Source organism: Phycodurus eques, chromosome 1 (genome assembly GCF_024500275.1).
Source record: "Phycodurus eques isolate BA_2022a chromosome 1, UOR_Pequ_1.1, whole genome shotgun sequence".
NCBI lineage: Eukaryota > Metazoa > Chordata > Actinopteri > Syngnathiformes > Syngnathidae > Phycodurus > Phycodurus eques.
Window position 1 is genome coordinate 16077416 of NC_084525.1, and position 22868 is coordinate 16100283.

The 22868-nt window shown below is 41.0% G+C and overlaps 1 protein-coding gene across 1 annotated transcript; it reads left to right on the top strand.

Moving 5' to 3' along the window:
- Positions 1 to 1305: 1305 nt before the first annotated feature.
- LOC133404473 (solute carrier family 26 member 6) lies at positions 1306 to 21418 on the top strand. The gene is made up of 18 exons (XM_061680394.1): positions 1306 to 1416; positions 2950 to 3045; positions 3076 to 3125; positions 3208 to 3372; positions 4198 to 4350; positions 4455 to 4537; positions 4617 to 4764; positions 4834 to 4947; positions 6045 to 6122; positions 8808 to 8903; positions 12014 to 12120; positions 12207 to 12276; positions 14806 to 14898; positions 16765 to 16878; positions 17067 to 17201; positions 19595 to 19649; positions 19801 to 19923; positions 20646 to 21418. Exons 1-17 carry the CDS (start codon positions 1308 to 1310, stop codon positions 19920 to 19922), a joined length of 1788 nt encoding a protein of 595 aa, XP_061536378.1. The 5' UTR covers positions 1306 to 1307; the 3' UTR covers position 19923; positions 20646 to 21418.
- Positions 21419 to 22868: the final 1450 nt, after the last annotated feature.

Below are 22868 nucleotides of genomic sequence, written 5' to 3' on the forward strand. Positions count from 1 at the left end.
CGGGGGGATCCCGAGGCGTTCACATGCCAGCCGAGAGACATAGTCTCTCCAGCATGTCCTGGGTCGGCCCCGGGGTCTCCTCCTGGTGGGATTTGCCCGGAACACCTCACCAGGGAGGCGTCCGGGAGGCATCTGAATCAGATGCCCCAGCCACCTCATCTGGCTCCTCTCAATGTGGAGGAGAAGCGGCTCAACTCTGAGCTCCTCCCGCATGACCAAGCTTCTCACCCTATCTCTCAGGGAGAGCCCGGACACCCTGCGGAGGAAACTCATTTCAACCGCTTGTATGCGGGATCTTTTTCTTTTGGTCACGACCGACAGCTCGTAATCATAGGTGAGGGTAGGAACGTAGATCGACCGGTAAATTGAGAGCTTTGCCTTTCGGCTTAGCTCCTTCTTCCACAACGGACCGATACAAAGTCCGCATCACTACTGACACTGCACTGATCCGCCTGTCGATCTCCTGTTCCATTCTTCCCTCACTCGTGAACAAGACCCCAAGATACTTGAACTCCTCCTGACAATTTCTTTTTCACACACGGCCAGGTAGCCATGTGTGAAACTACGTAGGGAAATATGAATTTGAGAAGGGGGCAAATACTTTTTCACAACATTGTAAATAGCAATGGCAAGAAAGATGTTGAGATAAGTATTAGCTCTATTCAAGTGTTATCACTGATTCTTAAATGATGCCATTCCATAATGTGGTTTTTAAATTGCAGAGAAGCTCAGTGGCCAATATGTGATTCACATGTGATGCATGGCCTTTATTTGATTTGTGAGCAAAAATAATCAGTTCAAGTGGATGAATGGCCATTTAGCAACACTTTCTGGTGAGTCAGTGTTGGACAGGGTACATTCTGAACATTGCTTGAGCCATTGTAGGGAAACGACATGTATTTATGTTAAATCAAAAGCAACAAAACACCTACTGATAATTCTATAAACCCGCTGATGTCTGTGGATGTCTTGTTTCTCAGGTGCACTACTCCCAGAGTGAAGAGGTCCCTTCTGGGTAGGATCCCTCTTCTGTTGTGGTTGCCTCATTACTCCATCAAAGAAAATGCACTGGGTGACCTCATCTCTGGACTCAGTGTGGGTATCATGCAGCTGCCCCAAGGTGAGATCTGTGTAAATACCTGTATAACCATATTGCAAGTATTTTTACGCCTGTTAAACATGTACAACTTTACCTTATCTTTATAGATAAACCTATATGTTTTTGGTATTTTGTTGCTAGTTCTTTTAGCTGAACAATTTAATCGCTTGCTATGCTGATTATTATTTTTTATTATGGGCCTGAAGGTATGGCATATGCCTTGCTAGCGGCCGTTCCTCCAGTTTTTGGCCTTTACTCCTCCTTCTACCCTGTCCTCATCTACTTCATCTTTGGCACATCCAAGCACATCTCAATAGGTTGGTAAATCATCACTCACAGCGTATTCTCTCGGACAGTGTTACCCGAGCTTTATTGAGCCAAGATACCCATTTTTCTTTAGAAAAATCTTACAGCACACCACCAAACAAAAATGTCACAAAAAGTATATATACTGAAAGTCATAATGGACTCTCAAATTAAACTGTGTGAAATCTGGGCCGTTTTAGTTGAATACTAAGCTGATATACTCGCAGGACTTGGATGTTGTATGAATGTCAATAGGTAGATACACAGGTTAATTGTACTTTCTGCCATCTAGTGGAAGAGGATTTATTGTTTTCAATCAATATACATCATTGGCATAGATAATTGAACAAAGATGCATTACTTCAATAAAATAATCATTTTTGGACCAATTAATTGAAAATTGCATCGTTTGAAAACGCTACTCAAGGAAACTTAATGAAAAATATTTCCATAATCGGCACGGTGGACGACTGGTTAGCTCATCTGCCTCACAGTTCTGGGGACCGGGGTTCAAATCCTGGCCCCACCTGTGTGGAGTTTGCATGTTCTCCCCATGCCTGGGTGGGTTTTCTCCGGGCACTCCGGTTTCCTCCCACATCCCAAAAACATGCGTGGTAGGTTGATTGAAGACTTTAAATTGCCCATAGGTGTGAATGTGAGTGCGAATGGTTGTTTGTTTCTATGTGCCCTGCGATTGGCTGGCGACCAGTTGAGGGTATACCCCGCCTCCTGCCCGAAGATAGCTGGGATAGGCTCCAGCAGCCCGCGACCCTAGTGAGGATAAGCGGTAAAGAAAATGGATGGATGGATGGATTTCCATAATTACAATGAAGTTTGTGTTAGGTCACATTCTTTTCATACAACCCAGTAAAAAACTAGATGAGCAAAAAATAATAATAAAAAAGAGCACATCTCCGCCAAAGTAGACCGTCATATTTAAGACAATGAGCCCATTAGTTCGGGAACAGTCCCGTTGTGAATGGCCTTTAAGAAAAACAATTTCCTCAAACAAAAGTGAAAAAGCATGCAGGATATTTCCTGGTTAGAAGAAGAATCACGGTTTATTCTTTATTTCTATTATATAGAAATTTGTTCTCTGCATTTAACCCATCACAGTGAACACATACATATGTTCGTGGAACACACTGGAGCAGGGGGCAGCTGAAGCACCCGGGGAGCATTTCAGGGTATCAGTGTCTTGCTCAAGGACACCACAGCCGTGAGTCCGGGGGATGTTGGCGGATGGTCCAGTCGGGGTCTTGAACCTTGGTCCCCCACGGTGGCAGGCGATGATCTTAACCATTGGTCCACAGCTGTTCATGGAGGATGTTCTATTTTAGTTTACTATTTTTTATTTATGGTAATCTGCTAACAGCTTATCGCTCATGTTACTTTAAGTGATATTAGTTTTAAGTTGTCTTAGCTATCCAACCGCAGCGTGTGCGATTATCCCGTAATTGTAGTAAAACTGTCTTTTGTGCAAAGGCATTGGTATATTTGGAATGTTCAGTATTTCGATTATGAGTTGCAGTCTTCTCTTTCAGGAACATTTGCAGTGATTAGTGTAATGCTCGGCGGGGTGACAGAGCGATTAGCCCCAGACTCAAACTTTATGAGGTGGAACAATGTGACCAACGAGAGTGTAATGGATGTCTTCTCCCGCGATGCAGAACGGATCCGAGTGGCTACTGCCGTTACTTTCTTAGCAGGATTATTTCAGGTGCCGAATTTGTTTGCATGCCCAGTAGTATTTAAGCCTTTATTTCCTTGTTCATGTGTCTTTGTTGTCCAATCCATGTAAGATCCTGCTCGGCCTGGTCCATTTTGGATTTGTGGTGACCTACCTGTCAGAGCCACTGGTCCGAGGTTACACCACAGGCGCTGCAATCCATGTTATTGTGTCTCAGCTCAAATACATCTTTGGAATCAGCCCCTTCAGACACAGCGGACCTCTCTCCTTGATATATGTATGTCAGGTCACAGCCATTATAATGGCTTTCTTACTGCTAGTATGGAAATGTGAGAATTGAGAGATAAAAACTACCACACTCTATGCAATATTACATGCATAACTGTTGGTTACAATTACAGGTTACCCTGTTGGAAATGTAATAGAATTTCAACGATTTCAGTTACTTTCTCAAAGTAATGTAACTAAATACATTTAATCACATTTTGATTACTTTTCTTACTTTTGAATGAATGCCTCAATGAGGCTCTTAGATGTTTCCTCAACAAAAAACAAAAGAAGTGGATAAAAATCATATCATTATTTTGGAATTAATTAATTATTTGTTTTCATACAAATAACATAATAATATGTGTTTGTGTGTTTTAGAAATGTATTAAACTGTGTTTGTTGCCTTATACTGTAACGGATTACAATAACCTAAATTGTTTCATTAAATTACATAGTCTCGTTACATGTAATTTGTTACTCTCCAACACTGTAATTTACATAATTTTCAGCAATATGCTTTGGTAACATTACTTGAAAACATTGGCAAACAGTGGTATATATTTTGATGAAGTTGATACGATATTTTGTCTCATAGACTCAATGTAATTCAAAAGACGCAAAAGTAACATTTTAGATGACCTTATTGGAACCTGATTTTTTTTTTCTTTGACTTTTATAGTACTTGCATAGTAGAATGAAAAATAAATACATCGTTGGTGTGGTATGGTGTTTGTCTATGACCATATATTCGTGATTGTTCACTCGTTGTGAAATGTTTTTAATTCTCTTTGCTTTTGCCGTGTCATATACCTTACCTCTCCTTTTATTACAGACAGTGCTGGAGATATGTTATTTAATTCCAAAGACCAATGTTGGGACTCTGGTGGTCAGCATTGTTGCCATGATTAGCCTCATCCTTGCCAAAGAGCTCAATAAATTCTTGAGTAAAAAAATACCTATCCCGATACCTGTGGAGTTGCTTGGTGTGAGTATAAAAAAAAAAACCTCAAAGAACGTCACTCATACAAATATCGGGGCACTCCATTTAACAATTAGTAAATCAAATTAATCAACACACCTGTACTCCAGATCACTATAGCTACGCTGGTATCCTGGCAAGTAAATTTACAGGAAGAATATGGAGTGGATGTAGTTGGAGAAATTCCATCAGGGTAAGAAACAATGTTTTTATCAATATGAGCATATGTCAAGGGGATTTTTTTTTCCAGCTCCTTTTCTCTTATTGAGCAGCCTCCAGCCACCCATTTTTCCGGCCGCCTCGCTCTTTGTTCAGGTGATTGGGGACGCTTTTGCCCTGGCTGTGGTTGGCTACGGCATTGCCATCTCACTGGGAAGGATCTTTGCACTGAAATATGGATACAAGGTGGACAGTAGCCAGGTAGGACACAAGCATGAAGACCAGGATGTTAAAATGACCGAGTTATAACGTGTCCGTTTTATGCTTCAGGAACTGATAGCCTTGGGGCTCAGTAACTCCATTGGGTCACTGTTCCAGTGCATCACCGTCAGCTGCTCCATATCCCGCTCTATGGTTCAGGAGAGCACAGGAGGAAAGACTCAGGTGGGCAGGATTTTTCATATCAATTTACAGTAAAGTTACAGTCTTGTCAAGAGAAGATTTAACAGTCAGTTGCAGCATTGAGTCATAATTTTAACAAGTCAGTGTCAACAAATGTAAACACGTATTTGAGTCCAGCAGACAGTACGTATTTGTTAAACTAATACCAAAGTCTTACGTAGAAGATCCTTAACAGTCCTCAGTATGATGCAGGTGCAGTATTGTATCCTGTATGTTTATGCTCATAATATCTTGTGAGCCCGCTATTGCCTAGTAGCCACAAGCGGGCTCGCAGACCGACAATGGGTCCATCCAATACGCCATCGGCTTCTCCGTGTGCCTCGCACGGGTCCAAAGAACAGAGACACTTCAGTGAAGGTTAACCCCTTATTAAGCACAGCAGCACACGTTATTCAGCCTGTGGCTCACACACATCAATTTGATTGGCAGCTGAGTTTCGCGGGACATTTTTTTCAGCACATTCAGCAGATATGCCCACAGCATTCAAAAGCTGGGAGGAGGTGTCTATTTTTCATGATTTTGGAGCCTCGTTTTAGATATATATTTTTTTAATTTATTCAAATTTGCCAGACTTGTTCACAACACTTATCTGTGGTGTGTCAAATTTCCATCCATCCGTTTTCCGTACTGCTTATCCTGTGTCAAACTTCTGACATTTTATTTTCACTTGACAAGGTTTTTAAGAATTCACAATGGGAATATGTCCAGTGGGATACATTGTGGTAGGCTACAACCATATATTGCCAGTTTTGCACAAAATCTCATCAAATCAAGTTGTAATTACGGTAGTTTTCTTCAAATTAAAGTCTGTGTAGAAATTCAGAATCGGGATAATGTGTTACTTCCTTTTAGCTATTAAGATGCCAGATTCATTGATTTTTACAGGTGACAAATGTCAAAGCCTTGGCAGATGTCTGCACTCGAGTATCTAGCATCACACAGCGCCGAAAGCGCTAAAAGGACTAAACCGATGAATCCTCAATATACCATTTATCATTTAGTTTCATTAAAGCGGAGGAAAGGCAGGCCCTGACCGATGGTGTCCGCGAGTAATTATTTTGCATCTCTCGTCAATGCAGGTTGCTGGGGCGCTATCAGCCATTGTTATTCTTTTCATCACCCTGTGGATTGGAGCTCTGTTTGAATACCTGCCCAAGGTGCGTTTGCGCCTGTGGATATGTCATGTGCTCGTATAAGATAGAAGTGAAAAAGGTATGACTTTTTATTAGTATTTCTGTGAGATGTGGATCATCTTCAGAATAGTAGATGCAGAATATTCATGAGTATTTTTATAAATGGGGAAGAAATGGTGGGCCATCAACCACCTAAAGTTGCACGAAAGTTGTTTTTGTGTTTTGTTTCAAAATAAATTAAATATGTTTGAAGGTAAGTGCTGAAAATGTGCAAAGACTGAGAACAATTAGTACTCAATCTGCCAAATGTGGAACATCACGTGACCAGCACGGGATCGCTGACTTGCTGTGCATCCTATGCTAACAATCATAATTATATCATCGTCATCGCGTGTGCGCAATAGACACATTGCAGCGTCTGCTGCGATGTTGGTGTACTGTAATACACAGTGATTCAACTGTAACATTAAACGTGACCAGCAGAGGGACCTTGCTCCTTGGAGATGCTCAAAAGATTAACAGATTGTACCGTACACCTGCTCCATTTCCTATTTCGCTGGTCAGAATGTACCTAGGCAGCACGAGGCAGCTGCGTGAGTGTGCAAGGTGGATTCAGTGACACTGCGTAAATGTAGTAGTTCAAAGTTCAGTTCATCGTTCCAAAAACTTCAGTCTATAGCTCATAATTCAAAATGTTTACTAAGTTCACCGGTTCAAAAACAAACTAGTTTATGATTTTTTTTTTCTTCTTCTTCAATATGTTGCTGGCAGCACGGCGGTCGACTGGTTAGCACATCTGCCTCACAGTTCTGGGGACCCAGGTTCAAATGTGGCCTCGCCTGTGTGGACTTTGCATCTTCTCCCTGTACTTGCGTGGGTACTTCGGTTTTTTCCCACATCCCTAAACATGCGTAGTAGATGAATTGAAGACTCTCAATTGCCCGTAGGTGCGAATGTGAGTTCAAATGGTTGTTTGTTTCTATGTGCCCTGCGATTGGCTGGTGACCAGTTCATGGTGTACCTTGCCTCTCACTCGTGCACTCACTGTAGTTGTCTCGCCATGCTGCACTATTTGCATATACTGGCCTCTCATGCCAGAGTAGCATCTGCTCCATTTGCACACTGATTGAGGAGTATCTGTAACATTTGCACAACCGACATTGTCCCAGATGATCGCACTACTCGTCACTTTAAACCGCATACACTCCTTGAAGTCTCAGAGCCCTTTGCACAACGGTCATTGCACCGGACTATCGCAATATTAGTCATTCGATGCTCTAAGTGCTAGAGGACTCTGCATCTTTTTGCACAATTGTTTTTTGTCAATGTCTTTATGTCTCCAAAGTGTTCTGTAAATTGACTGTCTGTTGTACTAGAGCGGCTCCAACTCCCGGAGACAAATTCCTTGTGTGTTTTGGACATACTTGGCAAATAAAGATGATTCTGATTCTGAAGATAGCTGGGATAGGTTGCAGCACGCCTGCGACCCGAGTGAGGATAAGTGGTATGGAAAAATGGACGAATATGTTGCTGATGGGCTATTACCCTCAAAATCCTGGTATTTCATTTCCCCATTGTTGCCACTAGTAACCAGCTGCAGCTAAAGCATTCTGATACAAGTAATAATTTTCTTTGTAATCCAGTTTTACAATTATGTACTGTATTACAAAAAAACACATTCAGTCCCATTTACGCAGTGTCCCTGAAGGCACCTCACGCACTCAAGCAGCTTCCGCATGCCTGCCTAGTTTCATTCTGGAGCGTGAAATAAAAAATGCAGTAGTTGTACAATCTTTTAATCTTTTGAGCATGTCCACAAGCGTCCCTCTGTCGGTCACTTTTAATATTACAGTTGATTCACTGGATATTACAGTACATGAACATCCCAGCAGACCCTGCGATGTGACTATTGCGCGCACGTACATCGGTATGACGATGCTCAAAACAAATATAGTGCAGCCCTCATCTATACCATTCATCCATCCATCCATTTTCTGAGCTGCTTCTCCTCACGAGGGTCGCGGGCGTGCTGGAGCCTATCCCAGCTGTCATCGGGCAGGAGGCGGGGTACACCCTGAACTGGTTGCCAGCCAATCGCAGGCCACATATAAACAAACAACCATTTGCACTCACATTCACACCAATGGGTAATTTAGAGTTGTCAATTAACCTACCATGCATGTTTTTGGGATGTGGGAGGAAACCGGAGTGCCCAGAGAGAACCCACGCAGGCACGGGGAGAACATGCAAACTCCACACAGGCGGGCCAGGGGATTGAACCCTGGTCCTCAGAACTGTGAGCCAGACGCTCTAACCAGTCGACCACCATGCCGCCCTAATCTATACCCATTAAAAAAAACAACAACAACAAAACAAAACTAAAACTACACAGTTTGTATGGAGAGAACATGAGAGCATATCGACACAGGTGATTGATCAACAACCTTCAAGTGTAGAGGCAGCCACTCCACAAAACCTGAGTCATACACAAGCCAGTCATTCTGTTGTTTTATAGTCGAAATTGTATTCAAGTTATCACATGCACCTTGTGTGGTGCATCATGAATCATCATGCTCCATTTTTTTGACTCACTATTTGTGTTGGCGAGACAAAAGCAACAAATGCCTTAGGCACTACTGTTTTTATTTTATTTTGTATTACTATTCAGAACATTCGTAATGTTTTTTGTTGTTGTTGTTTTTAATGCAGGCAATGCTGGCTGCCATCATTTATGTGAACCTACATGGTATGATGAAGCAATTCATGGACATACCTGCACTGTGGAGGAGTAGCAAAACAGACATGGTAAGTCGAAAAAAGGGTCGTCAGGTAAAGTCGAAGCTAATCAATCCAAACAGTTTGTTTAGATTTTGAAACAAATTTTTGCAAGGGAAGTAATGGAACTTGAATGAACGTTTTAATGGGGACATACTATAAAACATAACTTTTCCTGCCCCACCTATCAAGTGTATAATTAAATCACCTCGTAAAGCTTTTGTTAACTGCATGCCTGTTTCTGCTATTTTTAAGCCTCTGATATGCGACGCATACTCGACTTTTCAAGAGTGAAACATATTAAACGTGTCAAGGTGCAGGGTGATCAGAGGTGGACTGGCCATCGGGCAGATGCCGGTGGGCCAGCAGTCCTCTGGGGCCAATTGCAATGTTGGTGGGGGCAATGCTTGTGTGTGTATGTGTGTGCGTGTGCGCGCGTGCGTGCGTATATATATATATATATATATATATATATATATATATATATGTTGGGAACAACAAAAGTAATCCATACATACAAAGAAAGAAGAACAAATAAACCCAGAAATTAAGTTGTGTGTAAAAATGTGAAATGACACAGGGGGAAAAGTATTGATCACATGAAGAAAGGGAGGTGCAAAAAGGCATGGGAACCCAACACCTAAAATCTATTAATAATCAAACAGCAATCCAGCCCCTTGTCAGTGCAAATGAATATCAGCTGGTTCAGTCCTAATTGATGGCCTACAAAAAGCTCTCATTGCCAAGGTGTGAGTCAAGACACATCTCATGATGGGTAAGAACAGAGAGCTGTCTCAAGACCATTGCAAACTAATTGTTGCAAAATAAATGATGGGATTGGTTACAGGCGCATAGCTAAGATTCTGAACGTTCCAGTGAGCACGGTTGGGGCCATAATACGTAAGTGGAAAGCCAATCATACCACCATAAATTTGTCTCGATCAGGTGCTCCTCGCAAAATTTCTGACAGAGGAGTGCAAAGAATAATCAGAAGAGTTGTCCAAGAGCCAAGGCCCACCTATGGAGAGCTTCAAAAAGACCTGGAATTAGCAGGTACTACTATCACAAGGAAAACAGTGAGCAATGCCCTCTGCCGCCATGGCCTAGATGCACGCTCACCACGCAAGACCCCATTGCTGAAAAAAAAAAAGGCATGTCAACGCTCGTTTAAAGTTTGCTGTACAACATTTGGACAAGCCAGTTAAATACTGGGAGAATATATTCTGATCTGAGGAAAGCAAAATTGAACTGTTTGGATACCATAATGCACACCACGTTTGAAGGAGAAATGGCACTGCACAAAGTTCGAGAAAGTCAACCTTCACTGCAGCCCTCCACCAGTCAGGGCGTTATGGCAGTGTGGCCCGACGGAAGCCTCTTCTCAGTGCAAGACACATGAAAGCCCGCATGGAGTTTGCTAAAAAACACCTGAAGGTCTCCAACATGGTGAGAAATAAGATTCTCTGGTCTGATAAGACCAAGATAGAAACTGTTGGCTTTAATTCTAAGTGGCATGTGTGGAGAAAACCAGGTACTGCTTATCACCTGTCCAATAAAGTCCCAACAGTGAAACATGGTGGTGGCAGCATCATGCTGTGGGGGTGTTTTTCAGCTGCAGGGACAGGGAGACTGGTTGCAATCGAAGAAAAGATGAATGCGGCCAAGTACAGGGATATCCTGGACGAAAACCTTCTCCAGAGTGCTCAGGACTTCAGACTGAGCCGAAGGTTCACCTTCCAACAAGACAATGACTCGAAGCACACAGCTAAAATAATGGAGTGGCTTCAGAACAACTCCGTGACTGTTCTTGAATGGCCCAGCCACAGCCCTGACTTAAACCCAATTGAGCATCTCTGGAGAGACCTGAAAATGGCTGTCCACCAATGTTCACCATCCAACCTGACAGAACTGGAGAGGATCTGCAAGGAGGAATGGCAGAGGATCCCCAAATCTAGGTGTGAAAAATAGTAGTAATAATAGTAATGAGTTTGATGTGATGGAGCTAGCATCCATTACGTGTCTTTTGCAATTGCGATTGATCTCTCGTGACATTGTAATATTGCATGCTCACCGAAAATCTGGTTGCTGTGGCACCATATTCTGATAAATGAGCAAAGCGTTAATGCTGAGAAGTGTTGGATGAGGAGCAAGTGTCCATTTTAGGCTACGTCATAGTATTTGAAATTTTTAGTTTAAAGGTGTGTTCAAAGGCTGCATAGTAAGTTTAACTAGTAGCAACTGTGGTGCAATTAAATATGAAGTTCATAAAGCATCCCTGGTTTTGCCTGATATAAATACATTTTATAGCATTTTAAGGGAGGGAGTACCTTTTAACTTGATGCCTGAGCCGCAATACTGTATCAGAAATATCCAGAAAATATATATTATAAATTATTTCAATAAAAGGGTTAAAGAATCAATTGAACTAAACAGAGCACCCCAAAAGTGGTGGCATTAACAATAGGCATTAAACTGGTGTTTAGGATGTTGATGATGCATTACGTTTGAAATAAAATGTACCTTTTTTTTTTTTTTTTCTCCACATCTGCCTCACAGTTCTGGGGACCGGGGTTCCCTCTTTGCAGCACTTTCAATAATTTTTTAAATAATAATAATAATAATTTCAATAATTTGACGTACAGTGCTTTTACTCTTTGCTCCCTTTCCTCTGATGACTGCTGCATGTTTTCCTTCCCAGCCATTGTATACACAGGATCGAATGAGTAAATCCATCGCTCTCAATATCTGTCAGCCAGCAGGTCATTGTATTAGCAGGCAACTTGTTATTGTAGCTTCAACATCACTTCCACTCTGCAATGGACAATGATTTCGCCCAACATGGTGCCTCCGTTACTCCCTTATTCGTTTTAATTCTTATTCCGCAAATGCAAAATTAATCCTAGTGCAGTTTTTTCACTAGTGCTGATGTATACTTGCTTTGAATGTTTGGGGTTTAGTTCCCTTTTAACTTCGATAACCAACCTCAGGGGCAATTGACTTTCGAGGTTCCAAGCTCCAAGATGTGCTTACTCTGGATAATTGAGTTAGTTTGAGAAAAAAAAAAATCATGATTTCTCTATTTAACTCTACCACTGGTTGTTGGCCTTACACAATTCCGTGTTGTGATGTTTTCCTTCCAGATGGTCTGGGTTGCCACTTTCCTGCTTACTCTGCTGTTGAACCCTGACTTGGGACTTGCTGCTGCTATTGGCTTCTCAATGCTTACAGTCATCTTCAGGACACAGCTGTAGGAAATGTATAATAATATATAATGTACAGTATATGTACAAGTAATGCATTTAAATTTTCTGTTATTTTTGTGTGTTTTTCTAGACCAACGTACTCCAGATTAGGGCAGGTTCCAAACACAGAAGTATATTGGCCTTTGGAGGACACCAATCACGTAAGAAATATACTATTTATATATATTTATGATATAGTGAAGAAATATAATTTACCAATTTGCTGTTTTTAATAATGTAAATACCTGTGCAGGACAACATTCTATTTCTTTATATTGAAGCATTTTTTTAGCACATTTCCTTGACTGAAGATTGAGTGTCCAGACAGTCAACACACAATTGTCACACCTTTGGTTTCCAAGTGACCATATGCAAGGTCCGCCTGCCACTACACAAACATGCAAATGTGCTTTGTGGTATTCTGGCCTACCTATGATGCCAGTAAAATGTTACTTACTAACTCAGTACTCTAATATAAGACCTTTTTTTGGTAATGAGTAATCTAACGAGTTGCTATTTCCAGACCAGTGTAGCGTATATTGCCGTTTGGATAAAACGTAATTTATTTAAGAAATAAATTAATCGAAGCAGCAATGCCTGCGTTGCTTCCGGTTTAGCGTGATTTGACGCTTAACGTTAGAAATCAAGCTATTTTGTCTCGTGGAGGGCACCACGTCACTTTCTATATTTATAAAATTTAGGAAAACGCCACGACAATTTCCCTGAAATTATTAGGCACTAATATTGTACATCCTAGCAACGCTTGTCGTGTGCACTCACAACCGTAGATCAGCTGGTCGGTGGTTATGGTCTTTCTACGGACATCTTAGGAGGAAAACGAAGCAGGTTTAGGTGTAGAAAAATAAAACAAAAACAAAAGAGGTAACAACAATAGCAAAGAAAGTAGAAGTCACGATTGAATATTGTTATTATAGCTCGTCGTTCACAGAGTTTGAAGAATATATGCCAGAGTATTGTTATATTGCCTGTTTGTATGTGTTTATACAGCGTTTGTGTAACAATATTAATTATTTTTAGAGAAATAAGTGCTGAGGGTTTATTGCTAATCTTCGTTAGCTCGCCAATGGTGATTTTCAATCAAGTGTGTTAGCTTTGACCTAGCGATTTTTATGAACAAAAATGAAGAACGAAACTAAGTCTGTGATGTATTTGTACATTCAATAGGTGTAATTCTTTTGTTATGTGTGTTTAGTTTTACAGTGATTTTCAACTGGAGTGTCAATAAATGACTTTAAGCAAGCAACATTCACACTTACTCCTTGCTACTATGGGTGCGTTCCGAAATTCACTCAAAGTGCGCTCTCTCCACTCCGGAACGTTCAGAAACTCAGAGCGTTGCTGGAGTTTGCCGTTCGGTTATTCAGAGCGCCACACTCCTGCCACCATGACGGAGGCGACAGAGCGGCCGCAGCGTCAGGCAGGACGAGATGTTTACAGGCAGAACTGACACATTCACTATGGCGGACGCAGCCAATGGCCAACACGCTCGTTCGTAAATTTATAGACAATGGAGCGCGCTCTTTCTCTCTGAACACTGCACTCTCCTAGCACGGTCAAAGCGTCAGATTGAATTTCCGAACGTTCCCTATGTTAGCACCTTAGTAACCTGTTGTGATCATGTGGGCTCTGCATGCCATCCGGGGGCTGCTGGCGTGGAGCATGGAATGGAATGCTTGTATAAGCGTGGTAAAATCAGAGATTTAAAATCAGGCTTTATGTTGAGGCTCTGTGGTCTACAGATCCTGAATGTTACAAATAAAGTAACTTGTAATCTAACTTAGTTACTTTTAAAACCAAGTAATTAGTCAAGTTACTTTTTCAAGGTAACTGTGGCAACATGACTGTCTAATTTGTTAAAGATCCTGTATTTTGCCAAACCAGCTTTGTCTAGTATTTGCGATGTAATGTTGTCTTTCTAGGGTCTCAAAATATAGGCCCTTTAAAGGTTTTTGGGTTAAATAGCCAGAATATGGGATCGTTAAAGTTTTTTTGGCTATCTAGACTTCCATATAGTGACTCTCTAACATGGATTTAGTATAAAAGTGTTAATTTCATTTTTAAAAAAGACCTTGGTTTTGTCATACGAGTGTCCAGAAAAGGCCCCTCTGACAGCGCTGGCTCGGGAGCGGAGAGATAGGCAGAGATCTTTGCAAGTGACATAGATAAATTTGTGATATTCAAATGACCTGATTTCAAAAAACGTCTAGAACTCAGGAATGCATGGACGATTTTAATTCATATTTCACGTTTGCTGAGGCAACATAGAGACATTATTACATACCAAATACTAGAAAAAGTTTGTTTGGTAAAATATGGCACCTTTAAACAGTAGTTGTAGTCAAGGGTCTACTGAATACAATTAGTGGCATCTGAATGCAAATAATATTTTTTATGATTTTTCCACTGTGTGATCTCAAGAGAATTTGGGTGAGCCTAAAAGAAAACATTTGAACAAAATTTACTCAGGCATAGAAAGTCACATTGCAACTGACACTGAAATTCTATACTTGGAGGTGTTTTCTTTATCAACGGAGCTCAAGCCTATTCTCGATGACCAGATAACTCTACTATATAACTAAACTTAATTTAATGGAGCCAAATATCGATCAGATAGAGCTGATGGATCCATATTTTTTTTTTTCTTTGTTTGTTAATCATCAATCTGTTAGGTGAGAGAAGTGCCCGGTATTTTGATCTTCCGATCTTCTGCTACACTCTACTTTGCCAATGCTGAGATGTATCAAGACGCACTGGGAAAGAAGGTGCGCGCACACGCGTATACACACACACGCATTGATCCCTGTTCATCAAAGGAGTTATGTTCCAGACCTACCCGCGATAGGTGAAAATATGCATTATCGAGATACTGTATAAAAAAATTTTTAAGATAGCTTGTCACCAAAAAGGCAGCACGTTGGAGAACTGGTTAGCACATCTGCCTCACAGTTCTGAGTTCCCGGCTGTGTGGGTTTTCTCTGGATACTCTGGTTTCCTCCCACATCCCAAAAATATGCATGGTAGGTTGAAGACTCTAAATTGCCCTTAGGTGTGAAGGTGAATGCGACTGGTTGTTTGTTTCTATGTGCCCTGCTATTGGCTGGCGACCAGTTCAGGGTGTACCCCGCCTCTCGCCCGAAGATAGCTGGGATAGGCTCCAGCACGGCCGTGACCCTTGTGAGGATAAAGCAGTACAGAAAATGGATCGATGTCACAAAAAAGTGGTGTCCAAAACACAGTCCGCGGTCCATTTGCGGCCCACCGTCCATTTTTAGTGGCCTCCAGCATATAATGAAAAAATAAACATTTGATATAGCCCACAATGCTATTGGGTGTGAGGTGTTGAAAAAGGGGGCATTGGTTTAATGTAAAGCTTATCTAGATATGCAAGAAACTATCCATCCATTTTCTGTACCGCTTTATCCTCACAAGGGTCGCAGGCCTGCTAGAGCCTGTCCTAGCTATTATCGGGCGAGAGGCGGGGTACACCCTGAACTGGTCGCCAGCCAATCACAGGGCACATATAAACAAACAACCATTCGCACACACAATTTACACTTAAGGACAATTAAGAGTCTTCAATCAACCTACCATTGATACTATAATATTTTAGTCTAAACCTTAAAATACCCCTTCCTCACATTATAATCACATTGAAACTGATTGAAACACACTTTTAAACACATTTCAATTGTATTTCAACACAAACAAATTTTTGTATCTATTTTTAACAGAACAAAATCTACAATATAGTGGGACTGTGATAGGTGAACCGTGATATAGTGATAGATGATGCTACTTGTGTTAATATGGACACCATCCTTTCACAAAGTTATTTATGCTCAATTTTCTGCATTCTTACAAACATTACGTCTGCAACATAATTCACAATGCCAAGTCTGTTCTCCACATTGCTTTTGTTTGGAAACAGAAAAAAACGATCTAAGAAAAACATACTGACAAAAGACATAATTATAGGTCCAACTTATGTACGTGTCAACTTGTCAGTAAAACAGGCGATGGGGGAGCTTTTTTGCTTTCCTATCTTGGGAACACAAATAAGCTTTCAGAGAAATGTCACTCACTGACAGATGACAGGAGATCTCTTCTAGCAAAATTTCATTTACACTTTCATGATTGGGTACGTACTTGCAGGAAGAGGAGTACATTGATCTCAATGAGGAAGTCAATGCTTGCATACATTCATCCATCCATGCATCCATCCATCCATTTTCTGTACTGCTTCATCCTCACAAAGGTCGCAGGCATGCTGGAGCCGATCCCAGCTATCTTCAGCCGAGAGGCGGGGTACACCTTGTACTGGTCGCCAGCCAATCGCAGGACACACACTGTATAAACAAACAACCATTCGTGCACACATTCACACCTAAGGGCAATTTAGAGTTTCCAATCCATGTTTAAAAATGACATGTTTAAAGTATCTTTCTAGCTTTATCAGTCTTATCGGTTGATGAGGTGTGTGCTGAGGATTTCTAAATTAAAATTGCTCAATGAGTAAACAGGAAACCACAAGAATGAAACATGAAGTGTTTGTGTATTTAATGCACAATAGTACTACTAAAAAGAAGTCAATCCCCCAATATTTATTTGTCTTTTGCTGATTATTTCAGTCTGGCTTTGACATCACCAAAATCCTGTCAGCGAAGAAGAAACTTGAAGCCAAAAGGAAAAAGTGTAAGAAGGAAAAAGCCAAAAATCCTGCAGAGAGCAATGTGTCGGATATGGTGAGAATACCAAAAGCAAAATTCAACTGTTACAGAATTACTTTGCGTCACATATGAAACCAAATTGTGAACATTGTCAGCTAAATTGTCAATATTTTACCCTTAACCCTGTACTGTACTGTATGTTGTTTCTCATTAGCAAAGGAATAAAACATTTCCTTGCATTTGCAACAATTTTCACACTACAGGTGGAGGAGCATGAGAAGGATGTAGCCACCATTCAAATGGATTTTGAGCTTACTCCGTCATTGCCCAGAGCCATCATCCTCGACCTCAGCCCTGTCAATTTCTTAGACACTGTAGGAGTCAAGACCTTGCATGGTGTAAGAAACTAACACATGCAGAATGGTGATGGACAGAAATTGATTGGAGATAACTGTATTTCCTCGAATAGTAGTTAAGCTTTTCAGAATCATCTCAGAAATGAGAATCATTTGAGACAAATGAGAGAATTTGCCAAGTATGTCAAAAACACTCAAGGAATTTGTCTCCGGCAGTTGGAGCCGCTCTAGTACGACAACAATCAATTGACAGAATACTTTTGAGACATAAAAACATAAAAACACAGTCACTGAGCAATAAAAGGTTACCAGTAATGTGGTAATGCTGATTCTTTTTTTCTTTCTTTTTGACAATTGTGCAAATGATAGAGAGTCCTCTGATAATTTAGAGTGACTATTACAAAAATAGGCTGATGCAGTAACCATTGTGCAAATGATGCAGAGACTTCAAGAAATGTATGCAGTTTAAAGTGACTAGTAGTGCGATAATCTGGAACAATGTCAATTATGCAAATGTTGCTGTAGATTCTGATTCTGATTCTGATGTACTTCGCAAGCATATGAGTGGCCAGTATTGGTCAACAGATATGTAATGCAGTGGCAAGACTACTACAGTGAGTGCAGGAATAATGTATAATTGGCCCGACAGAGATGTGACTACAATCTCAAGACAAAAATTGGAAGCATGTTACAATAGAATTGTGAGTTAACTCTTTAAGAAGTTAATGGCAAGGGGAAAGAAGCTGTTGGAATGTCTGCTAGTTCTAGTTTGCATTGTTCGGTAGCGCCTACCTGAGGGAAGGAGCTGGAAGAGCTGGTGACCAGGATGTGGAGGGTCCAAAAGGATTTTGCATGCTCTTGTCTTAGTTCTGGCAGCGTGCAAGTCCTCATGGGTGGCTAGGGGGGTACCGACAAATTTTTCAGCAGTTTTGATTGTCCGTTGCAGTCGGAGTGTAGAACTGCCTCAACAGCTCCTGTGGCAGGCCATGCTTCCTCAGAAGCCGCAGGAAGTACATCCTCTGCTAGGCCTTTTTGAGTATGGAGTTGATGTTGGTCTACCACTTCAGGTCCTGAGACTGTAATTCCCAGGAACTTGAAGGTCTCAGCCGTTGACACAGGACAGTTGGACAGCCTGAGGGGCAACTGTGGCGAAGGATGCCTCCTGAAATCCACAATCATCTCTCGTCCTGAGGGTGTTCAACTCCAGGTTGTGTCAGCCGCACCACAGCTCCAGGCGCTCCAATTCCTGTCGATACGCAGATTCGTCAGCGTCATTGATGATACCGATGACTGTGGTGTCGTCTGCAAACTTCAGGAGTTTGACAGCCAGGTGCGTTGAGGTGCAGTCGTTCGTTTAGAGAGACAAGAGCAGTGGCGAAGGACGCATCCTTGGAGCGCCCTGGTGCTGGTGGTGCATGTAGATGAGGTGGTTACCCCCAGCCTCACCTGCTGTGTCCTGCCAATCAGGATCCTCGCGTCGGTCACCGCGCCGTCGAGGTGTTCTTGGATAAAGTGCAGTCCCGTGTTGACTGCATCATCCGCAGACCAGTTTGTTCGGTTGGCAAACTGCAGGGGGTCCAGCATAACTTTCCAGTAGACTATGACGAAATCACATTTCTGTTCTGAGGAGCTATGACACTCATTACTTTCCTTCAGTTTTTCAAAACATCCATGACACTGCTTTCACATATCCAGAGCTGCCAAATGTTACAGAACCTCCATATTTTGTTACGGAAATCACTGAACGTTGACTACATCCGGCCGTAACACTGATTGCTCCAGATATTGGGGGGGAAATCCAGCATCTGCATTACCGGCGCGTCCACATTGAACAGCTGCTTGGTGCATGCTATTTTATTAGGCTCCCCGGCTGCCAAGCCGTGGAGACGAAAGTTCTCTTTGCGTCCGGTGTCAATGTATTTTAAATCACTGATCATCGCCTCTCTGGTAGTGAATAAGCTACACTTCTTGCCATGCGTCTTAAAAGCGTCATGAAGGGAGGACAAGAAGTGGATAGGCGAAGATAATGTCAAAGCGATGCTAATTGCTAAGCCGTCGTGTCATGCAGTTGCAACACATTGAAATAAGTGACTTTGTGAAACAATACACGTGTCACATAGGTCTGTCTGGAACTGCGTTTTTGCGTAGTAACCTGACCCCTACACCCCCACCCCTTAGAAACGCTATTTCCTGGAAACCATTTTGTTAGGCTTTAGGTTGATATCCTGTCAGTGTGACTGACTTGCATTTAGACTGATGATTACGTGTTTGGATAGAATTTAAAAAAGCCTTCATTTTGAACTTCAAATCCTTGGAGTCGCTCCATTGCTGCCATTTTTTATGAGCCACAAGGCATTCAATTAATATTCTTTCAATTTGCAGGGTAATGAAGCAACCTCATGTCTTGACCTTTTCTCCGTTTTTGTCTTTTTCAGATTGTCAAAGATTACGGGGAAATTGGTGTGGAGGTGGTGCTTGCGTGTTGTCAATGTAAGTTTCCTGGCATCTCTAGGAAGCCATAGAAGTGAAAAGCCAGCAAAGGGCCTTTAAATGCATACTGTCCCTTTTCCATTCCCTGTCTTTCTTCTGCTCTGACATCCTCACTTCCATTTCCTGTCTTTCTGTTTCTCTCTCTCTCTAGCTTGTGTCGTAGATAATCTGCAAACAGGCGGTTTCTTCAACGACAAAGTGACAATGTCTCGTCTCTTCGCCACCGTCCATTATGCTGTGCTTCACTGTCAGTTGGTGCAAACGTACATCTGAGGTGATGTAACAATGACACAACCAATGTTAAGGTTTTAGTCTGTAAAACAATTTGATTCAGATTATAATAACATCGTCATACAAATACGAATGCATTTGTATGACATATTAATGTTTAAAACATAAAACAATCTTTAACCAGTCTCATGATGATAGTGACGATTGAGGTATAATAAACATTGCAGCGTTTATGCTCCTTAATTACACGTAAAGTGTAAAATAAAATAATGGTTTAAAAATGACATACATAAACACTCATGTATATGGGTTGATAAAACAAAAAGCTCGAGTAAATTCACCATACAAGTACATACAAATTGTTTAAACTGTTGGGCATATTTTTCACCAGCACTTGGGCTGCAGATACTGCTTCATGCTTCCACTTGTGGCGTCGACATTGAAAAAATGCCAAACAAGCCAGGAATGAACCAGAAGGGAGAGAGAAATTATCTGTGAGCTTTTCAAAAAGCCGAGGTCAAACAGTTTAATCCGTGATGAAATGAGTCCTATCTGGACCTCTATTTGCTTATGTTATTTTAACTCAAATCAATTAGTCGATTTCCCTAATTAATTTAAGCATAATTGGCGATAAAATGAGTCTACTGTTGCACAGAAGGCAACAGAATGCAAATAAAGCCATCCATAACAAAATTAAATTTGGACTTGAACATTTTTACTTTGGAGAATCTGCATCTAACACAGAACTGTGACTTTGTTTTACAGGAGATCACAGCAACACATTTCTGAGTGCTATGAGAGATATCATGAAGATGAAAGACAAGAAGATTATACTCACTGGACTCGCATAAGTGAGACTTGTATGCACAGGCCATTGATGGGATGATAACCCAAACGAAAACAAAATGCAAATAAAAATCATTTTGGATTTACATATGTCTGTACGAACATGCCAAGTTGGAAGGAATTATAAGCAGTACAGTTAAATGAAAACACATGGCATACTCCTATGAAATGACCAGTGACGGACCACAAACAGAATAGTTCCTAGACCATCTAGTGTATCTGTTAAAACATACCCTGAAAATTCCTGACAGACATGAAACAGTAGCTTTGCGTCCCATAATATTGTCAAGTACTGGTCAGAATTGTTACTTTTAAAATAGCAAATGCACATCGGCAAATGTGGATGGCAACCAAAATGTTGAGGTTATTTTGGGGTGGGAAATGAGCTTCATACCAAAACAAGTGAGTAAACATAACGAGAAACGTAAGAGAAAGGATGAGAAATGAAGACCTTTTCTGGCTATCCATCCATCCATCCATCCATTTTCTTCCGCTTAGCCGAGGTCGGGTCGTGGGGGCAGTAGCTTCATAGAAAAATAAATGGGGAAAAAATGAAACCTTCCCGACTGCATTCTGAAGAGAATTTGTCGTCATTATGCCAGTAGTGGTATAATTGGAAGATAATTAGCACAATTTCATTTCAAAAAAGTTATTAAAGTGAAATATTACAAAATGAAGCCAATGTTATGAGTTCAACCATGATACTCAGCTGATTGATCAGTCTTCCTTTTAAATTGTCTGTTAATGGATGTAGTGTTTTTTGTCTTGTGAAATGTTTATTGATTTAGTACTCAACAACTGTTTAAATTATAACACATTAATATAAATGACATTGTACAACCCCAATTCCAATGAAGTTAGGACGTTGTGTTAAACATAAATCAAATTCAATGTTGGTTTTCGGCCTTGCCGCTTACATGCAGTGATTTCTCCAGATTCTCTGAACCTTTTGATTATATGTAGATGATGAAATCCCTAAATTCCTTGCAATTGTACGTTAAGGGACATTGTGCTTAAACTGTTCGACTATTTTTTCACGCACTTGTTCACAAAGAGGTGAACCTCGCCCCATCTTTGCTTGTGGATGACTGAGCAATTCAGGGAAGCTCCTTTTATACCCAATCATGGCACCCACCTGTTGCCAATGAGCCTGTTCACCTGTGGGATGTTCCAAAACATGTGTTTAATGAGCATTCCTCAACTTTCTCAGTCTTTTTTGCCACCTATCCCAGCTTTTTTGGAACGTGTTGCAGCCATAATATTCTAAGTTAATGTTTATTTGCTAAAAACAATCAAGTTTATCAGTTTGAATATTAAATATCTTGTCTTTGTAGTGTATTCAATTAAATATAGGTTGAACATGATTTGAAAATCATTGTATTCTGTTTTTATTCATGTTCAACACGACGTCCCAACTTCATTGGAATTGGGGTTGTATGTATTTCTAAACTCAAATACCCATTAAGATGATTGACACATCTTTGCCTCGGAATAGGTTGTATACAAAAATATCAAACATGGATGCTGCATTTAATGGTTAAAAGACTAATAAAGAGTAATGTTTCATGGCTTCCTAGATTATATTTTTAGATATGGTCAAGTGTTATAATCAAACACAGCTCTTACAATTGTCACTATCAATATGGGACTATATTATTAGGGTTGTTGAGTTAACATGGCGATAGCTAGTCCAGACAAAAACAAATTTTCCCATCAATTATTTTAACATCCATAAGGTGCAAAAGCATCATACTCATCCTGGTAACTAAAACAGGGAACTAGCCCAGCAATATGCTCATCTGCTTCTGGCCTTTCAAACATGACGTCCCCACATTCTGTGATAGAACCATGGGACAAATGTGTGGAAAAACAACTATTTTTACTGTGCATGTGAATAATGTGACTACATTTATCCCTGGTGTGTAGAAGCTCAACATGTAAACTTGTAGAGTTGCTGTTCCTGGAAAGGTCATTGATCGATGACATCACACTGCCCAGTGATGTCACCACGTCAAACCCATGTGGTGATGCCACACCCTGTGTTTCTACAGCTGCTGTGACACAATGACTGTCATCATCGGGGAAGGCCTCAGAAAGCCACTTTTGAATCCTGACATTGCTCGGCTCTCCTCACAGGAGGCG